General features: G+C 37.6%; 1 protein-coding gene and 2 non-coding genes across 7 annotated transcripts in view; all 3 read left to right on the forward strand.

Annotated features, from left to right (window-relative positions):
- Positions 1-21,980, forward strand: part of STIL (STIL centriolar assembly protein) — a 53,166-nt gene that overhangs the window by 15,146 nt on the left and 16,040 nt on the right. For all 5 annotated transcript variants that reach the window (XM_055585970.1, XM_055585971.1, XM_055585967.1 and 2 more), the window contains 6 exons: positions 5,862-6,012; positions 7,943-8,052; positions 12,885-12,999; positions 14,067-15,029; positions 18,134-18,299; positions 21,647-21,878. In XM_055585970.1, coding sequence (XP_055441945.1) covers positions 5,862-6,012; positions 7,943-8,052; positions 12,885-12,999; positions 14,067-15,029; positions 18,134-18,299; positions 21,647-21,878 — 1,737 coding nt within the window. The remainder of the gene's footprint in view (positions 1-5,861; positions 6,013-7,942; positions 8,053-12,884; positions 13,000-14,066; positions 15,030-18,133; positions 18,300-21,646; positions 21,879-21,980) is intronic.
- Positions 10,056-10,127, forward strand: TRNAS-GGA (transfer RNA serine (anticodon GGA)). Its single transcript has one exon. It is a non-coding gene; the product is annotated as a tRNA-Ser (tRNA).
- Positions 12,712-12,815, forward strand: LOC129656659 (U6 spliceosomal RNA). Its single transcript, XR_008716449.1, has one exon. It is a non-coding gene; the product is annotated as a U6 spliceosomal RNA (small nuclear RNA).

The following is a 21,980-nucleotide window of genomic DNA, read 5'->3' on the forward strand; positions in this document are numbered from 1 at the left end:
ATGATGTGATGATAATAAGTTAGAATTTTTTTACCTTACAAGTGTTTTATTTACTCAGTGCTACTGATAGTACCCTAAGAAACACTTGAAGTTTAATGTTCTTGGAACTAAAGTATAAGCTTTGGAAGTAATAAACTTTCTGATCTCACTTCCTCATTTTATTTTGTACATGATACCACGATTTGCCTCTTACTTTCATCTATTAAATGAAAATTTCATATTCTCTTTCTGTCTGCTTTGGAGGCTGTAATGCACTTAAAAGAAAATTTAATGGAAAGCCAGTGCAAGTATATGACAATAAATCAGACATACATAAAGATGCATAATAAAAATGTCTCTTCCACCCCATTTCCCCAGATACCCTATCCCCACAGACAACCACTGTTCAAGGATTGCTTCCTTCTTGAAGCATAGACAAATATCACCCTTCCTGACCTACAAAAGTTAAATCAAAAATGATATCACACTGTTCACCCTTTTCTCTGTTGCTTTTTTCTTTATGTCATTATAACTTAGAGATCATTACTAAATCTTGGCACATATAGATTTAACACGTATGTTTTACAACTGAATAGTAAATAATAGATACTACATTTTTAAAACTCCTTCTGCTTGCAGATAACTTTGTGTTGTACATCTTTGTGTGCAGATACTAGTATATTTGTAGAATAAATACCTAAAAGTGTTTTTTTTTTCTGGGTGAAATAGCATATAATTTTAAGTTTTGGTGCATGCTAAGTCGCTTCAGTCATGTCCCACTGTGTGAGACCCTTCCAGGCTTCTCTGTCCATGGGATTCTCCAGGAAAGAATACTGGAGTGAGTTATCATGCCCTTATCCAAGGGATCTTCCCAACCCAGTGATGGAACCCATGTCTCTTGCATCTCCTGCGTTGGCAGGCAGATTCTTTACCACTAGCGCCACCTGGGAAGCTTTGGTAGATATTGCCAATTTGCCCTTCAAAGGCTACCAATTTATAATCTTTCTGACAGTGTTTGAGAGTGCCTGTTTTCTCCATCCCCTCCCTAACACTGTGGAACAAGTATTTGTTGAGCGCCTACCATGTATCAAGCACTATTTGTGATATTGGCAGTAAGCAGTACACAAAATAAAGACCCTATAGAGAAAAGCATTAAATAGGAAAAGTAAAATAGTATTTTACAAGGTGATAAGTGCCGTGAAGAAAAACAAGCAGGGGAGGCAGATGTTGTGTTGATACAGTGGCAGGTAGGGTTGCAGTTTTAAACAGGGCAGTCAGGCAGGCGAAGACCTGAAATGAGGGAGTAAGCCGTGTGGCCGTCTGGGGCAGCGTTCCAGACAGATGGGTGCAAAGGCTGTGCGTGAATGATCACCTTGCATCTTTAAGGCACAGAAAGGAGGTCGTGTGGCTGGAGAGGAGTGAGGGAAGGGAAAAACAGTAAGACCTCAGAGAGGTAACTGGAGGGCCATCATTAGACTTTCATCTTTGCAAATCTGACAGAGGAAGAATGGCCTTTTCTGATGTTTTATCACATCAGCTTCTTGGAACTTCCTAATCATGTCTCTTGCCTTTATTCTATTGGATTGTACATCTTTTTCACATTGCTTTATAACAGCTCTTTTTCTTATTCTCTGTATGTATGCATTTATACAATATGTAAAGTATACAGAGAAAATGGGCTTCTCTGGTGGCTCAGCAGTAAAGAATCTGCCTGCAGCACAGGAGACATGGGTTCGATCCCTGGCTTGGGGAGATCCCCTGGAGGAGGGCATGTAACCCACTCCAGTATTCTTGCCTGGAAAGTCCCATGGACAGAAGAGCCTGGCGGGCTAGAGTCCCTAGGGTTGCAAAGAGTCAGACACTAGTGAAGCAACTAAGCGCACATGCCCACACAGAGATATCTGTATTTATTAAAATATATGTGTTATATGCTACAAAGATTTTATATATGCATATAAATGTGTTATAAAAATGTGCATATGTGTATATGTATTGGTGGGATTCTCAGGTGACTTAGTGGTAAAGAAGCTGCCTGCCAGTGCAGGAGACACAGGTTCAATCCCTGGGTTGGGAATATCCTCTGGAGAAGGAAATAGAACCCACTCAAGTATTCTTGCCTGGGAAATTCCATGGACAGAGGAGCCTGGTGGGCTACAGTGCAGTCTAGGGGAGTCACAAAGAGTTAGATATGACCGAGCACTCTATAGATACGTAGGCACAAGTTTATTTCCCCCAGAATGTCATTTTATTTGACTTTGGTTAATATTTTTTCCCAAATAGATGTTTTTTTAAAGTCAGATTTATCCTTTCTTTTTGTTTTGGTTAGAAAGGATTTTTATTAAAATAAAAATCTCTTTAGAAGCTTTTACAATTCTACTTTTTACATTTTATTTTAATTATAAAATACAATTAGTTTTCCTTGCAATAAAACGGAAATTAAATGTTCATTTTGGCATATTAGTACAATTAAGTTTTATTATCAGTGACTGGTCTTGCTTTAATTTCTTATTGATAGTAAATGCTCGGTAAAGTTAGTTTTGAAGCTCTCTCTCTTAGTCTGAAGCATTAGGCAATTTCTTTAATACCTGGACTGTAATGTCAGCCTTTAACCAAGGAGGCATCAGTATTGCTTGACATAGCTTAGGTTGATACTTAACAGCATTCTGATCAGTGGTCTTATCTGACTCTCAAGTGAGGAATTGAACAGAATGGGCATTCTGCCTCCTGAATCCCCACTGCCTTATTTTGTTAATAGTACAATATATCCCCAAATCATTTTCATTCAACATTTTACAGAGTAGAGAATTACTAATAGTATTTTTAAATACTGGGTTTTGGTGTGTGTTTTAAGGACTCTTGATTACTTTACAAATATTTGTTGAGTCATGTAGTGAACAAAATGAATATTCATTTTATCATTGTTTACAATAGTGAAATACTATAAATAATTTAAATATCCACTTTTAGAAGTCTACGTGAATCAGTAATAGCACATCTATATGTTATATTACTGGATAGTAACTAGTAAAGAATCAGAATATCAAAGGTATAGTATACAATAGTGACATGGAAAGAAATCCAAGATTGTCAAATAAGAACTAGCAAATGCAATTAAGGAAACAGTTCCATTTACCATTGCAGCAAAAAGAATAAAATAAAACCTGTTTAACCGACCTGTACTCAGAAAACTATAAGATACTGGTGAAAGATATTGAATATGATGCAAACAGAGAGATGTGCTATGTTCTTCGACAGGAAGAATCAGTATTGTAAAAACGGCTGTACTACCCAAAGCAATCTACAGATTCAGTGTAATCCCTCTCAGATTACCAGTGGCATTTTTCACAGAATTAGAACCAAAAAACTGTACAATTTTTATGGAAACACAAAAGAACCCAAATAGCCAAAGCAATCTTGAAAAAGAAAAACTGATCTGGAGGAATCAGGTTCCTTGTCTTCAGACTATGCTACAAAGCTACGTTAATCACGACAGTATGAAAAAATATGGTACTGGCACAGAAACAGAAATATCAGCCAGTGGAATAGGATAGAAAGCCCAGAGATGAACCCATACACCTATAGTCATCTAATCTATGACAAAGAGAAGAGTACACAATGGAGAAAAGGCAACCTTCTTTAATAAGTGGTGCTGGGAAAGCTGAACAGCCACATGTAAAAGACTGAAATTAGAATGCTCCCTAACACCATACCTGGAGAAGGAAATGGCAACCTACTCCAATATTCTTGCCTGGGAAATCCCATGAACAGAGGAGCCTGGCTAGCTACAGTCCATGGAGTCACAAAGAGTTAGACATGACTGATGGACTAAACAACAACAACTAACATCATACACAAAAATAAACTCAAATTAAAGACCTAAATGTAAGGGCAGACACTGTAAAACTTAGAAGAAAACATAGGCAGACCACTCATTGACATATATTGTAGCAAGATCTTTTCTGACCCACCTCTTAGAGTTATGAAAATAAAAACAAAAATAAATAGGTGGGACCAAATTAAACTTAAAAGCTCTTGCACAGCAAAGGAAACCATAGACCAAACAAAAAGACAACCCCTAGAATGGAATAAAATATTTGCAAATGAAGTGACTGACAAGGGATTAATCTCCAAAATATATAAACAGCTTATGCAGCTCAATATTGAAACCAAGCAGTCAGTATCAGTTAGTCGCTAGTTGTGTCTGACTCTTTGCGACCCTGTGGCTGCAGCATGCCAGGTTTCCCTGTCCATTACCAACTCCTGGAGCTTGCCCAAACTCAGTCCATGGAGTCGGTGATGCCATCCAACCATCTCATCCTCTGTCGTCCCCTTCTCCTGCCTTCAGTCTTTCCCGGAATGAGGGTTTTTTCCAATGAGTCATTTCTTCTCATCAGGTGGCCGAAGTATTGGAGCTTCAGTATCAGTCCTTCCACTGAATATTCAGGACTGGTTTCCTTTAGGATTGACCAAGTAACCCAGTGGAAAAATGGGCAGAAAACCTATATAGACATTTCTCCAAATAAAACATACAGGCCAACAAACACATGAAAAGATGCTCAGCATCACTTATTAGAGAAATGCAAATCAAAGCTACAATGAGGTATTACCTCACATCAGTCAGAATGGTCATCATCAAAAAATCTACAAACAATAAATGCTGGAGAAGATGTGGAGCAAAGGGAACTCCACACTGTTGGTGCGGATGTATTATAAATTGGTACAGCCACTGTGGAGAACAGTATGGAGGTTCCTTAAAAAATTAAAATTAGAACTACCATATTACCCAGCAATCCCACTCCTGGGCATATACCTGGAAAAAAATTGTAATTCCCAAAGATTTATGCACCCCAATGTTCAATGTAGCACTATTTACAATAGCCAGGACATGGAAGCAACCTAAATGTCCATCAATAGAGGAATGGATAAAGAAGATATGGTACATATATATAATATAATGGAATATTACTCAGCCATAAAAAGGAACAAAATTGGGTCATTTGCAGAGATGTGGATAGAACTAGAGATTGTCATACTGAGTGAAGTAAGTCAGAAAGAGAAAGAGAAAGTGAAAGTGAAGTCACTCAGTCGTGTCCGACTCTGTGTGACCCCATAGACGGCAGCCCACCAAGCTTCCCCGTCCCTGGGATTCTCCAGGCAAGAATACTGGAGTGGGTTGCCATTTCCTTTTCCAGTGCATGAAAGTGAAAAGTGAAAGTGAAGTCGCCCAGTCGTGTCCGACTCTTAGCGACCCCATGGACTGCAGCTCACCAGGCTCCTCCATCCATGGGATTTTCCAGGCAAGAGTACTGGAGTCGGGTGCCATTGCCTTCTCCGAAGAGAAAAACAGATATCAAATAATATCACTTATATGTGGAATCTAGGAAAATGATACAGGTTAATTTATTTGCAAAGCAGAAATAGACAGATGTGGAGAACAAACCTATGGATATCAAGGGGGGTGGTGGGTAGGATGGATTGGGAGATTGGGATTGACATATATATACTACTATGTATAAAATAGGTAACTAATGAGAATCTACTGCAGAACACATAGAACTCGACTTAATGCTCTGTCGTGGCCTAAATGGGAAGGAAATCTGAAAATGAGGGGTTGTATGTTGTGTAACTGATGCAGTTTACTGTACAGCAGAAACTAACACAACATTGTAAATCAATTATACGCCAGTAAAAATTAATTGCAGGGGGTGTGGATTCAATACCTGGTCAGGGAAAAGTAAGCATAGGTGTGCTCTTCAGTTTTCTTCCAAAAATTGGACTGTTTAGTCAGTCTGTTAACTAAGTTGAGAGACTCACATAGAATTCTTTGATGTGCTTTTGTTATTTTCAATAAATTTTAAGTAAATGGCATTTTTTTTGTCCAGGGTTTTTTCAGAATCTGGAAATTTCATCATAGTTCTCTATTCTGTGACACATAAGGACCCTGAATTTTATGAATGCCTTCCTTGTGATGGCAGGTTACCTGACCTTCGATTCCAGCTACTAACCAGCAAGGAAACAGTACGCCTTTTCAAAGTAAGTGTGATTGGATCGCCTAGCACACTAATGACTATTTAGTTATTGTTATTGTATATTGGCCTCTTAAACCCAATGGTCTCTACCGTTTAAAATAGTAACTCAAAGTGTTAGGCTTTCTTTATTTTTGATCAGTCTTACTTAATATTAACTTTATTCACTTATGATTAATTTCATTTTGTAAATTTTAGGACATACCTCCAGAACCAAATTCTAATACAGGATCAAATGTTATCCACAGAGTAACTTTTCCATGTTTTTCTAAAACCTCTTAAGGCTATATCAAGAATTTATGTATTGTTTCATTTTATGATGTTGAGAGTTAATTTGTGATCTTAGTGTTTCCTTTGTCCTGAAAGTTAATTTTTTAATTATGGGTATAAAAAATGATTTCTCATAGTTAAAAATCAGCCTGTATAATATGTAACCCTTGGAATCAGAGTGGATTGTTGCTGTATCCAATAACATACATAAAAATACATTTAGGTGACAGTCCCAGAAAAAGTCGGTATTTGACCACAAGTGTCATTATGTAAAAGCTTTCTAAGGCTGGGAATTGCCTCGTGGTCCATTGGCTAAGACTCTGTGCTCCTTCCTGGTCAGGAAACTAGATACCACATGCCACAGCTAAGACACAGCATAGCCAAGTAAATGAATAAATAAAAATATAATAAAGTTTTTTAAAATGAAATTTATTCTTTTAAGAAAAACATTCTAAGGCCGATAATAAAAAATAATTCTAAAAAAAATTATGTATCTTTTCACAAAAATATTGACAATCCTTAAATAACGGTGTGTTTCTACTCAGATCTTATTTTGTGCCTTTAATTTCATTTATAAGTTGTACTGATTCATGAATCAAGTTTTTGTATTTTAATTATAAACATAATCATCTTTGAGGTATAATTACTTATTTCCATTTTAGAGACATATATCATTCACTCATTTTATTCTTCAGATTGTATCTTCAGTTAAAAGTTACTATTTAACTGAATCCTGGTTATTAAGTTGTAAGTTATATATAGCAAAGTTAAGTTTTCACTTTCATTTATATAGTAAGCAGATAGATAGTTTTTTAAAAGGTTGCATAAAAATAGAACTATCATATGATTCAGTAATTCCACTTCTGGGTGTTTATCCAAAGGAAACAAAAACACTAACTCAAAAAGATACCCACACCACCATGTTAATTGCAACAGTATTTACAATAGCCAAGGCATTCAAATAACCTAAGTGTCCATGGATGAATGGATAAAGAAAATATGATTTATATAATATCACGTGTTTATATAATGGAAAACTATTCAACCATAAAAAAGAAAGGAAGTCTTGCCATTTGTGACAACATAGATGGACTTTGAGGGCATTATGCTAAGTGAAATTAAGAAAACATAGACAAACACCATATGTCACTTGTATGTGGAATATTTAAAAATAAGTTAAAACATTTTATTGAACTCATGGACAGAGAACAAATTGGTGATTTGCAAGAGAGTGACAAGGGTTAGGGAAGGTTTGAGGGTGGCCAAAATGGCCAAAGGTGGTCCAAAGATACAGACTTGCAGTTTTAAAGTAGGTAAGTCATGGAGATGTAATATACAGCATGGTGAACATAGTTAATAATACTATACTATATTTTGAAAATTCTTATCATAAGAAAAAATTTATCATCTGTATGGTGGTGAATATTAACTAGACTTAATTGTGATGGATGTTTCACAATATATTCAATACAATACAATACCTGAAAGTATTGTAATGTTATGTCAATTATATCTCAATTAAAAAAAAATTTTTTTAAAGAAAGATTATAGTTACAGAAATCATAATTCCCCTTCCCACCCAGTATTTTAGAGCTACTTTTCATCTACATAGTATTCTCTGGTGTTTCTTTAAGTCACATCTCAAAGTATGACCTACTTTATTTCAGAATGTTGAACCTTCTGACAAAAATCCAGTCTGTTTTGAACTGAGCGCTGAAGACCAGAATGCAGAAAGAGAGTTTTTTAAAAAAGTTTCTAAAAATCTTTCAATTAAGAGGTAAAAGATATTTTTATTATCATACTTTTTTTAATTACTTTCATTAGTTTTTAATAATTAAAGTAAGTCCCCAGTTATTTCTGAGGGAACTGTTGGTAAATCTTATACCACGGGTGTCCTTCCTTTAAATGCATTCCTTCATATTTGTAAGCTGGATGATAGTTTTAATGAAGTGACAACTCTAATGTGGTTCTCATTTGACTTGATTTATTACATAGGGGAACAAAAGTGTTTGTCAAGAAATTATCTTACTTAAGAAGAAACATCCTGTTTTTGTTTAGTTTGCCTTCTGTCTTCACTTCCTTGTAGTATTAAACCTAGGGCTATCAGATAAACTACTATAAAAATAACTCCTACTATAAAAATAACTCCTCTGCCTAAAGCAGAAAACTTTTAAAGCAAATGCACTAGAAGAATATTAAATAATGGCTTGTGACTTTTTGGGTCCAATATCTACTTTTGTGGTAAACTAAATATTCCCTTTGTATTAGGGTTCTCCAAAGAAATAGAACTAACCAGTGCATAGAGCGGAGAAGGCAATGGCAACCTACTCCAGTACTCTTGCCTGGAAAATCCCATGGACGGAGGAGCCTGGTGGGCTGCAGTCCATAGGGTCGCTAGGAGTCGGACGCGACTGAGCGACTTCACTTTCACTTTTCACTTTCACGCATTGAAGAAGGAAATGGCAACCCACTCCAGTGTTCTTGCCTGGAGGATCCCAGAGGATGGGGGAGCCTGGTGGGCTGCCATCTATGGGGTCACACAGAGTCGGACATGACTGAAGCGACTTAGCAGCAGCAGCAGTGCATAGAGAGATTTGTTATTGCTAGTCTATTGCTGTTCTAACAGATTACCACACACCTAGTGATGTCAAGCAATACAGACTTATTACCTTCTAGTTCTAGGAGTCAGGAGTCCAAAATGGGCCTTTGTGGCTAAAATTAAAGTGATGGTAGGGCTGCATTCTCTTTGGAAGTTTTAGTGGTAAATCCATGTTCCTTCTTGCAGCTTCTAGAGGCCACCTGCATTCCTTGTTGTCTGGTGGTCCCTTACTCCACCTTCAAAGCTAGAAGCATAGCATCTTCACATCTCTCTCTGACTTCTGTTTCTTTCCTCACATCTCCTTCCCTGTATCTTGACTCCATCTTATAAGGTCCATTGTGTTTACATTGAGTTGACCTAATCGTCTAGGATAATCTCCACATCTCAAGATTCTTACCTTAAGGACATCTTGTAAACTCCCTTTTTCCTTGTTCACTAACATATTCATGGATTCTGGGGATTAGAAAGATGTCTGAAGTAAACTCTATCTTTGGGCATTTTAAGTTATCCTTGAAACAGGCTAGGTCACCAGAAAACTATATTCTTATAGACTTGCAGGAACACCACCGTTGACTGAAGGTTTAAGGCTTTTTTCAAGATTTTATTGAATTTTTATGGAAGAAAAAGCCAAGTTAAGGGGACGCTTGGTAATTTCTTTAACATTGTTGAAAAACAATGTCTGTTTTCAGCTCTGACCAAAGCTTTGATAAGGATCAGTCATTTTTAGATTTGAATGTTAGTAAAATGTTTATCCCTACTTTTGTTGAAATTATACGTTAAGTTTTTTCTTTTTGTTTGAGTGCTAAAAAAAGCTCACAGTGAATTTTTATTTTTGGCTGCGCCACACGGGATATGGGATCTTAGTTCCCCAACCAGGGATGGAAACTGTGCCCACTTGTTTTCTTTTTAAAAGTAATTGGGGGAATTCCCTGGTGTTCCAGTGGTTAGGACTCAGCACTTTCACCGCTGAGGCCTGGGTTCAATCCCTGATCAGGGAACTAAGATCCACAAGCCATGTGGCACGGCCAAATTTTAAAAAGTAATGTACTTAATTTCCATTTTGAGCCCCTCTTCATTATGTGCAGTTATGGAAGCCAAATTTCAATCAATTCAAGGTCTGTTTATCCTGTTTCTGCTGAGGTTTCATGTAATTTAGAGGGGACTAATGCTATGCCCTGGCTTCCCTGGTGGCTCAGAGGTTAAAGTGTCTGCCTGGAATGCGGGAGACCCAGGTTCGATCCCTGGGTTGGGAAGATACCCTGGAGAAGGAAATGGCAACCCACTCCAGCAGTCGTGCCTGGAGAATCCCATGGAGGGAGGAGCCTGGTGGGCTACAATCCATGGGGTTGCAAAGAGTCAGACACGACTGAGCGACTTCACTTTCACTTTCAATGCTATGCCCTATACTTCCCTGGTGGCTCAGATGATAAAGAATCCGCCTGCCAATGCAGAAGACCTGGGTTCAGTCCCTGGGTTGGGAAGATCCCCTGGAGAAGGGAATGGCAACCCACTCCAATATTCTTGCCTAGAGAATTCCATGGACTGTAGCCCACCGGGCTCCCCTATAGGCGGACTACCTTCCGTGCGGTCAAAGAGTCAGACATGACTGAGCGACTAACACTTTCACTAACACTGTGCCAGTACTGGTGATGTGGGGTGACATGATTCTCATCCACCCACACCACTCGGCCACCTGCTGAGATGCTTTCTTTTGCATCTGGTCTTTGGCAGTCGGTTTGTGCAGGTTCCTGCTGCAGCCTCTTTAACCTGTTCAGGTCACTGGTTCTCTGTGTCTTGTCCATGCTGCGCGGAGGCATATGGAATATCATTCTGTATTCTCCATGTCCTTCTCGGGTATGGCAGGAGAGCTTTGTGGGATTGTTTCATTGCAGCCCCTTGGCACAGAAAGAACTCTGTGTTTGCCTCTCCAGACTGCCAGGGTTTGGGACAAAGGTCTGTTCGCTGTCAGATCTTCGACATCTGCCTAAGGGTTTCTGTTGTTCAGCCTACTACAGAGACAGGACCCTTTCTTCAAAATTCCATTAATGTCTAAGCTCTCTTAGCTTCCTTCTGGCTTTTCTGTCATCTTCCCTACCTCACCTTATTGAGATTTTATTTAGTTTAGGATGCACAAAAGCTTGATGTATATAGTCTTTCAAATCTTAGTCTTAAACTCTAATTTCAGCATTTGAAATTCAGTACCAACACTCAAAACTTTTTCTGTGTTCTGTTGAGGCACGATACTTGTGACACAGTAACTACAACTGACTAAATGGAGGAGGTGCTCCAGTTAGTCTCAGAGTAGATTACCACCACAGATATAAGTACATAGGGACAGGTAACTCCTTACCTGATTTTTCTTTCTAACACAGTGAGTGTTTAATGTAATGTGTTTAATATAGTGAGTATACATCTCTTTCATCAGATGATAGATTTTTTTTATGGTAAATTCTGTATCTTATGTATTTCTATGCTCCTTAAAGTGGTTTATCAGAAAATGCTCAGTAATTTGCTTAAGAATAACTGGGTTATGGATGCAACTAGAGATGATCATACTAAGTGAAGTAAATCAAATAGAGAAAGGCACATACCGTATGATATATGTGGAATCTAAAATATGAAATAGATGAATCTGTCTGTGAAACAGAAACAGAATCAGGGACATAGAGAATAGACTGGTGCTCGCCAAGGGGCAGGTGGGTTGGAGAGGGCTGAATTGGGAGTTTGGGATTAGCGGGAGCAAATGGGTATATACAGAATGGGTAAACAACACAGTCCTACTGTAAAGCACCGGGAAATATATTCAATATCCTGTGATTAAACTATAGTGAAAAAGAATATGGAAAAGAATGTGTATGTATGTCTATGTATATATGTATGTATGTATAACTGAGACACTGTGCTGTACAGCAGTAATTAACACAACATTGTAATTCAACTATACTTTAATAAAAAAAATAAGTTTAAAAAAAAGAATAAGTGGGTTAAACTTGCCATGGTCAGGAGAAGGGGATACATTATTAAGCATGAGTCTGACTGGCTCAACTTTGCTGATCATCTGACCCTGGCTTGAAAAATAAAATAATTTGTGGTTGTCAGATACTAAATTAAGTGATTAAGATACTATTGTGTCTAATTAAAGGACCTTCAGATCAGATCAGATAAGTCGCGCAGTCGTGTCTGACTCTTTGAGACCCCATGAATCGCAGCATGCCAGGCCTCCCTGTCCATCACCAACTCCCGGAGTTCACTCAGACTCATGTCCATCGAGTCAGTGATGCCATCCAGCCATCTCATCCTCTGTTGTCCCCTTCTCCTCTTGCCCCCAACCCCTCCCAGCATCAGAGTCTTTTCCAATGAGTCAACTCCTTGCATGAGGTGGCCAAAGTACTGGAGTTTCCGCTTTAGCATCATTCCTTCCAAAGAAATCCCAGGGCTGATCTTCTTCAGAATGGACTGGTTGGATCTCCTTGCAGTCCAAGGGACTCTCAAGAGTCTTCTCCAACACCACAGTTCAAAAGCATCAATTCTTCGGCGCTCAGCCTTCTTCACAGTCCAACTCTCACATCCATACATGACCACAGGAAAAACCATAGCCTTGACTAGACGGACCTTTGTTGGCAAAGTAATGTCTCTGCTTTTGAATATGCTATCTAGGTTGGTCATAACTTTCCTTCCAAGGAGTAAGCGTCTTTTAATTTCATGGCTGCAGTCACCATCTGCAGTGATTTTGGAGCCCAGAAAAATAAAGTCTGACACTGTTTCCACTGTTTCCCCATCTATTTCCCATGAAGTGATGGGAATGGATGCCTTATTCAGCTTCAGAATGAAAGAAGAGTGCTCACTTCAGCAGCACATATACTAAAATTGGAATGATACAGAGATTAGCTTGGCCTCTGCACAATTGTGACATGCAAATTCATGAAGTGTTCCAGATTTTTTTTAAAAATAGAAAGAACAAATGAATACTGATTACTGAAGACTTACTTTTTCTCCCCTCTGTTCTTTAGCTCTTCCCAGAAGTTACCTCCAGGGAAAATGCCAACGAATGATCATGATTCTGGTGTTGAAGATGAAGATGTTTCTCCAAGACCAATTCCTAGTCCTCATCCAGTGAGTCAGAAGGTATCACTGGTCTTAGAACTCACCTTTGTAATTAGAAACCTAAAAGTCTCTTCATGTTAAAGCACTCAATAATATATAAAGATAAATATCATATATTCCTTACAGGTACATTTAATTATTATATGTAATAATATTAATATGTACACATATTGTAATAAGTAAGTATAGTATTTCCAGAGAAAACCAAGGAAAAGAGGTTAAGTTAGCTCCCTAGGATTATATAACTAGGAAGTAGTAAAGCTGGAATTCAGGAAGTTAGGATTTGGGAGACTAGTAGTTTAAGAGGTTTAGTTTCAGAATCTGGTGCTTTTAACCCATGTAGAATTAACATTCTATACTATCACCAGAAATTGACATTGTTTCTTATCACCATATTTTGAGAAAACATTCTACTTGCTTTTGGAGATTGCTAGCAACCCATCATAATTTTTTTTATTGAGGCGAACTAGTGGGTTATTTTAGAATTGTTCTGTCTTAATTGGACTAATTACTTATTACAAGAAAAAGGAATGGGAAAGTTTTCTTAAATTAATATTATAACCAAATTCACCACAGCGAGTACTTTACTTACTCTATTTGGCTCTCCTCCAGCTCTTTTACTGGATATCAATAAAAAGAATAGCAGTGAATAATTTCACTTAGTATGATATTTTGAAATACTTACTGGAAGACCCTTTCTTATTAAGATAAAAAAACATTATTCTTTACTAGATGTGTTGAAGCATCTGGTCTGATAATTTTTTTGTTTTTGCAGAGAGGGTAAAAAAAGTCTGTTTCCCATGTTGAGTTCTGTAATCTAAGCAATGTCAATCGGTGTTCCAGTGAAAAGAGTTTCATTGTTAAATAAGTTTGTGAGGGCAAGGACCTTATTTATTTTGTTCACAGTTGTGTTCCTGGTACTAGCACATAGAAGATGCCCGGCAAATATTTGTCAATTGTCTAAATAATCAACACTTTTTAATAAGTAACTGGATACAATTTGGAAAATACTAGCTTAAAGGAAAATGAAGCATATATCATTCTCCTGAAAGATACTTTTTCTTCTTTCGTTTCTTTCCCACTTACAGGTTTCTAAGATCCAGCCATCAGTTCCTGAACTTTCACTTGTGTTGGATGGATGCTCCATAGAACCAACCCCTGTGCCTAACCCATTGGAAATGGTGAATAATGAAGCTCCTCCTTTGTTGATTAACCATGCTGAGCACCTTGAGCAGTCACAACCCCAGCTTTGTGATGAGAAACACAGACCAGAAGCAGAAGCTGGAGAGCCTTCCTTCAGAGGGCTACCAAATCAATTAAACCAAGACACTGCTCCTTTGAGACACTGCAAAGTAAGACAGCTGTCTACCTGTAAGAAAGGGAACTCTCATATCAGGAACAGTAGTAAGCCCTCTTTTAATGGACCATCTTCAGATACATCTGAAAAGCTTCAAACAGTTTCTGCTGCAAATGTACACAAAGAAGAGTATCCTGTAAGATCCTCCACGTTTAATTCCAAGCAGTCTTCTCTTGCCCCACAGTCCCACCCACACAATTTTGTTTTTTCACCCCATAATTCAGGAAGACCGATGGAATTTCAAATACCCCCTCCTCCGCCACCATCTTACTATTCCACAAATGTTTGCAGTTGCCAGCATCATGGCCATATTCAGTATAGTCCAATAAATTCTTGGCAAGGAATGAATACAGTAGGATCTGTTCAAGACCTCAAGTCTGAAACCCTTCAAAAACATTCATTATTTCATCCAAGTGGATGTCCAGCTCAGTACCATAATGCATTCTTTTCTTCAAGTAGTCCTATAGCCTTGAGACCTCAGGGAAACATGAGGGGTTGTTCTTCCCACAGCAATGTAGAACCATCACCTGTGGCAAGACTACCTCCACATGTGGACTTCTGTAACCCATGGCCTTGTGCAGTATGTATGCACACACCGAAGACTGGGTCAGATGATGGAATGATGGGACTGTCTCCAGATGCGTATAGGTTCATCACAGAGCAAGACAGACAGCTGCGACTACTTCAAGCACAGGTTTGCTAGCTTTCTTCTGTTAAATTCTTGAATTTTTAAAAAGTAACTGGCAACTCTAAAGTAACTATAGTTTATGAAGTAGAATTGCAGAATGTCAGAATTAGAAGAGACCCTGGAAACTGGATTCTAGTCCCTGATGTTTTACACATTAGGAAAATGAGGATTTGAATAAGGAAATGGCAACCCACTCCATTACTCTTGCCTGGGAAACCCCATGGATGGAAGGAGCCTGTCAGGCTACAGTCCATGGAGTTGCAAAAGAGTCAGACATGACTTAGCGACTAAACAACAACAATCAGGGTTTTATTTGTTGCTTTATTTTATTTTGTTACACAAGATAAAATATTTTTTTCTTTTTATCCTTAGATGACTGACTCCATATATTTACTGAATAATATATATTTTTGTTAATGATTTAAACATGTATTTTTTATTTTATAATGAAAGTATCATGTGTTTGTATCTATTTCTATACTGTACTCTCCATTGATCTGCCTATCTATTCCAGCACTACTACCATTTAGTTTAATCTCTATAACTTTGTAGTAAATGTCTTATCAAGTATTTCATATGCAATTTCTCTAAACCTCACTTTTCTCAGCTGTAAATTGGGAATGCTGCTGCTGCTGCTAAGTCGCGTCAGTCGTGTCTGACTCTGTGCGACCCCATAGACGGCAGCCCACCAGGCTCCCCCGTCCCTGGGATTCTCCAGGCAAGAACACTGGAGTGGGTTGCCATTTCCTTCTCCAATGCATGAAAGTGAAAAGTGAAAGTGAAGTTGCTCAGTCGTGTCCAACTCTTCGTGACCCCATGGATTGTAGCCTACCAGGCTCCTCCGTCCATGGGATTTTCCAGGCAAGAGTACTGGAGTGGGGTGCCATTGCCTTCTCTGAAATTGGGAATAATGATCGGTGTTATTAATATATGTAGATCTGATGGTTAAATGAATGTATATGTGTATATGTACACACACACACACACACATCTGTCTGTCTATCTAAAGTGCATAGTGTAGGATGAAGCTTTAGTAAACAATCAGCAAATTACAATTATCTTATTTGTCTCTTAGTCCTTACAACTACCTTAGTTTTAGGTAATATTGAATCTCACAGTGGCTAAATAGCTTTTCCAAAAGGTAACAGAGTAGGAGTTAAGTTATGTCCTCATGACACTAAAGCCCATGCTCTGAACCACTATAAGTACATATTCCTTTTTGTATTATTAATGCAGGTTGTATTTCTACTGATGTCAATAATTTATTGATAATACTTATTTTCCTATATTAATAAAATTAATCTGCTAAAATTAATGAGATGAGTTGAATTCAGCAGGGTAACTTATGGGCTTCCCTAGTGGCTCAGACGGTAAAACATCTGCCTGCAATGCAGGAGACCCAGGTTCTATCCCTGGGTTGGGAAGATCCCCTGGAGAAGGAAATGGCAAGCTTCTTGACTTAATAAAGTTAATCTGCTAAAATTAGTGAGATGAGTTGAATACAAAGTGTAACTTATAGGGAAACAAGATTACAGTGTTTAAAAGAGGAGGCTTTTCCACTCCTAGGTGTATATCCAAGAGAAATGAAAAAATATGATCACACAAAAGCTTTTACACACATGTTTGTAGCAACATTGTTTATAATAGCCAAGGGTGAAAACAATCCAGAGTCCATCAACTGATGAATAGATGAACACAAATGTGACATTATATATACAATGGAATATTTCAATCATCAAAAGGAATGAAGTACTGATAGGTACTGATAGGTACAGATGAACTTTGAAAATTTTATGCTAAATGAAAAAGGCAAGATATAAGGCCACGTGTTGTTTGGTTTCATTTCTATCAAATGTCCAGAATAGGCACATCTATAGAGATACAGTGGCTTCTCAGGTGGCACTAGTGGTAAAGAACCTGCCTGTCAAAGCAGGAGACATAAGAGATGTGAGTTCGATCCCTTGGTTGGGAAGATCCCCTGGAGGAGAGCATGGAAACCCACTCCAGTATTCTCTGGAGAATCCCTTGGATAGAGGAGACTGGTAGGCTACAGTCCATAGTGTTGCAAGGAGTTGGACATGACTGAGGCGACTTAGCACACACACACACATATAGAGATAGAAAGTAGATTAGTGGTTGCCAGAGGCTAAATTGTGGAGCCATGGAGAGTGACAGCTAGTGGGTACAAGGATTTTGCAAAGGTTAATGAAAATTTTGTGGAGTTAGATGGTGGTGATGGATGCAGACTTTGAGAATGTACTAAAAACTATGGAATTGTATACAGGAATAAGTTATTTTTTTTTTCTTTTAAATTGGAGGCTAATTGCTTTACAATGTTGTGTTGGTTTCTGCCATACAACATCATGAATCAGTCATAGCTATATATTCCTTTCCTCTTGAGCATCCCTCCCACCCCCTATAAAGGGATAAGTTTTATGGTAGGAAGGGAAGCTTTTGGTGCTTGAACTTCAGCTTTGCTACTTGTTAATTATGTGACCTGGGCAAGTAACTTTATTTATATTGCCTCAGGTTTTTTCTCTGTAAACTGTGCTTACTAGTAGTACATATTCACGGGGTTGTTGTAAAAATCATACATAAAAGCTCTTATTGTAATGTCTTGTAAATAGGAAGCACTCAGTGTTAGAGATTGTTATTAATATTTCCAGTTTCAGCATGACCAAACATGGACAATTTTGGGTGATCTTTATAAAATGAATCTTGTGTAAAAAAATTGTTCACATTTGGTATGTAGAATTAGAGAATCTCCTCTATCTTACTTTTGATTCATAAGTGAAATAGAAATAAAATGTCAGAGTGTTAACGTTAAGGCTTTTCTACATGAGTGTCAATTTATGAATGTTGATCTAAGCACCTATGTTTTTACTTTTAATAGGTAGCCCATTTAAATGCTTCTTAATAACTAATGACAATGATTTTCAGCGTTGAATAAATTTTATGATATAATCTAGTTGAAATGTGAGAAAATACAGTTAAAAGTCAGTTATTTATAAATGGGGCATTCTGTAATTCATTTTTAAACTCTTCTGTCAGTTTGGTTGTTTAGTTCACTGTCATAAACATACATAAAAAAGTGTTTTTAATTGATACAGATTCAGCGTTTGTTAGAAGCACAGTCTCTGCAGCCCTGTTCCCCTAAGACAACCACTGTTGAAGACACAATGCAAGCTGCAAGACAAATGGAGTTGGTTTCCATGGAAGCACAGTCTCCCCCTGCTTTGCACATGAGAAAAAGTGTAAGCATTGCTGTGAGCACAGGTAATTTCATTTTTCTTAATTTGTACATAGTACACATAGAATTTAAACCAAGGTGATGAGTGTGTAACTTAACTCTTTGTGTGATTTTATTCTTTATGAAATAAAACTCTACTTGCAAACAGATTGGAAACCACATAACGTAATGTATTGTTTGTTTTTGCTGCTTTTCCAAGCTGGACCCAGTTCTGAGAGAAGTCATCTGTTGTTTAGGGGATCAGGGAAGATTTCATCCATGCAGTGTTGCTGATTCTGGGCCTTGAAGGGAATGTAGGATCTTGGTGGAATTGAGAGGTGGCAGAACAGATTGGGTAGAGAAAATATGGGCTTAGAGAAACAACACAGAGCTCTGAGTTGTCTAGTGCTCTACCCATTGCTGTGTCACGGAGGGCCGTTACTACATCTTTCATCTTGTAAGCAGAATAGAAGGCCTTTTTAAAAAACCAATAATATAAATGACATCTATGTGTTTACATATTTCCTCACAATCAGACTATGAGATCTTTAAGAACATTTTCGTGTGTTTAGTATCTAGCAAGATGTTTAGAATATAGGGTGGTGGTTATAAGACTGAAGAGGAAGAGTCATGTACAGTGTTGATAAGATTTGAAAACTAATTGGATATGGCAGTTGGGAGAGGGAAGATTCAAGTTACTTTAGTTAAATGCCGTGTGATTATCCTGGATTGGATCCTGAAACAGAAAAAGGATATTAGTGGAAAAATTGGTGAAATCCAAACAAAGTCTGGAGTTTTAGTTAATAGTAATGTACCAACACTGTTTTCTTGATTTTGAAAAATGTACCATGATAATGTAAGATGTTAACAACAGGGAGAACTGGGTGAGGAATACACAGTAACTCTCTGTTTTATCTTCTCTGTGAATCTAGAATTATTCCAAAATTAAACATTTATTAAAGGTGAAAATAAAAGTTACTTCATGATTTTGAGCTTGGATGACAGAGGGAGGCAAGTTAGAGAAGCAGAGGAGAGGAGATGAGTTCAGTCTAAATATCTGTTCAGATTGAGCTACTTTTGGAAATGTAGATAGTAATACTCAAATGTTAGGAGAGTGGAGTGGATTGATGACATAAGAGTTGTGAAAGTAACAGATGAAGGTTTGAGCCTGGAGAATACAAATTTGAGAGAGAGCATTAACAAGGAAGACAGATTGCTGTATTCTTTATCTGTACCCAGATGTTATCTAAACTTCATGAAGAGGGCAGCAATGAGGGAGGGTAGCAGGAACCTCATGTACGTTTATTAAATTCAGGTATTACTCAATATTAAGATTTTTTTCAGCAGCAAGTAACATAAGCATCTTTGAACTAAGCAAGGAGGGGGAATTTACTGGAAGGATATGGGGATGTTTCATGAAAACCAAGGCCAAGAATTGGGCTGGACTTCAGAGAAAAACTAGATGTAGAAACTAGAAAATCACTGGAGTATCCAGTTATTACACATGGCTGTTTTATCAACTCTATCTGGAGTCTTCACTGCTTTACATTTTAAAATACAGCTCACCCAGAGCCTCAGAGTTTCTGTTACACAGTTCTACCCATGTACACAAACGCATTATGATCCTTCAGTCTCAACTTCAAAATGCAGAGAACCTGAATGGTCTAGTTTGGATTAGATTTTAATCCCTGGTTCAGGGATAAGGGGATTGAGAAGCATGTAATAGGGGCATATCTGCTGGAGTCCCATCTTTGTTAATTGCAAGGATGACAATTTCCTGCATATGTGTGTTGTAGAGGGTGGTGGTAAAGGAGTATTAGGAGATATACAAACCAAAAAGTGCAGTTTGCTTCTGTGTCCTCTTGTGAAGTGCTGTACTTACTATATTCCAGTTGTTCATCATCTGTATCTGTCACTGGACTGTAAACTTTTATTGACTGTTGTATCTCATTACCTAACCTGATGCCTAAATCAAACTGATATCCTGAAATTATTTGAAACAAGTTTTCAAGCATGATGTATATTTCAAATATTTTGAAACCTCATAGAGTCATATTTAGAGCTTTGACTTATATGCAGAAAAATGAATTATTAGTCATTTGAATTAAATGGCTCTCTATGATAATACTTAATTCCTAAGAGTATACATTGGTGGGTATTCAGGAAGAGTAGCAGCACTTACATCACTTTTCTAAATTGTCCTTTTATTTTTTGGGTGGGCTGTGCTGTATGGCTTGCAGGATCTTGGATCCCTGACCAGGGATTGTTTTAAATGCTTAGTCAATACAAAAATAAATCATCCTTTTATTAATTTATGTTTATAAAATCACCCGAGTTGATGCTTAAAGTGGAAACAATTTTGACTTGAATTTAGTCTTTGGTTTTAACTTTATTTCTTTAAATCATGTATGTATCGCAATATTTCTCAAAATGTGGACTGCATATTGCTCAGATTCAAAAGATGATTTGGTGTAGTATACAGATTACTATTTTATACTGTGTAGATTTATTTGTTCCTATAAGTATTAGAAAAAAATATAACTAGCACATAAAATGGAGAAGGCAATGGCACCCCACTCCAGTACTCTTGCCTGGAAAGTCCCATTGATGGAGGAGCCTGGAAGGCTACAGTCCATGGGGTTGCTGAGGGTCAGACACGACTGAGAGACTTCACTTTCACTTTTCACTTTCATGCATTGGAGAAGGAAATGGCAACCCACTCCAGTGTTCTTGCCTGGAGAATCCCAGGGACGGGGGAGCCTGGTGGGCTGCCGTCTATGGGGTCGCACAGAGTTGGACACGACTGAAGCGACTTAGCAGCAGTAGCAGCACATAAAAATCTATGATTTCACAGAAGTGATGCAGCTCAGTAAAACAGTGAGTTGATTTAAAGAAAATCAGTAAGCAAATAATAATACATGCAAATAATTGTGCAAATGATCTATAAAATTTGGGAAATATTTGATTTTTACTTGCCTTATATTACATATATCTGATATAACCCTGATATAGTCTCATAAATATTGTGTTTAAGATTCAAAGAGCCCAGGGATTTGCATTTTATATATTTTCTCCTGTTTTTCAGAACAGCAGTTTTCAAAACACACATATACTCCAAATCATATTCAGAACCTTGACAGGTAAAACCCGTCCTGAGAGCCACACCTCTTGGAGAGTCAGGGCCTGAGAGGTCCTCTTTCCCCTTGTACTAAGTTTCCTCTCTTTACTTGTCATTTATTTCTTCATGGCATTTCTAAGAAAATATAATCTGAAAACAGTTCTAGGTAATTGTGTTAAAATAATATAGCTAATGTTACTTACAAAAGTTTGTCAGAGAATTACTTTCTATAATTGAGTGTCTGTTTCTGCATCTGTTAAATCATCTGTTCTCCAGGTGCCAGCTTGTTTTGGAATGCAGCAGGTGACCATCAAGAGCCTGAATCTCAGCTGAGGCAAGATGATACCAAGATTTCCAGTGAGGACATGAATTTTTCTGTGGATATTAATAATGAAGTCACAAGTACGCCAGGCAGTGCATCTTCGTTAAAAGCTGTTGATATTCCCAGTTTTGAAGAGAGTAACGTTGCTGTGGAAGAAGAATTTAATCAGCAACTTTGTATATCCAAGTAAGATCTCTTCGATTCAGTATTCATCTTCTTTTTTTCTTTATAAATTCTAATATTCCTTTGGTATTCTAACTCAGAAACAAGTTTGTTTTGTAAAAGTAT

The sequence above is a fragment of the Bubalus kerabau genome, chromosome 6 (genome assembly GCF_029407905.1).
Source record: "Bubalus kerabau isolate K-KA32 ecotype Philippines breed swamp buffalo chromosome 6, PCC_UOA_SB_1v2, whole genome shotgun sequence".
Lineage (NCBI taxonomy): Eukaryota > Metazoa > Chordata > Mammalia > Artiodactyla > Bovidae > Bubalus > Bubalus kerabau.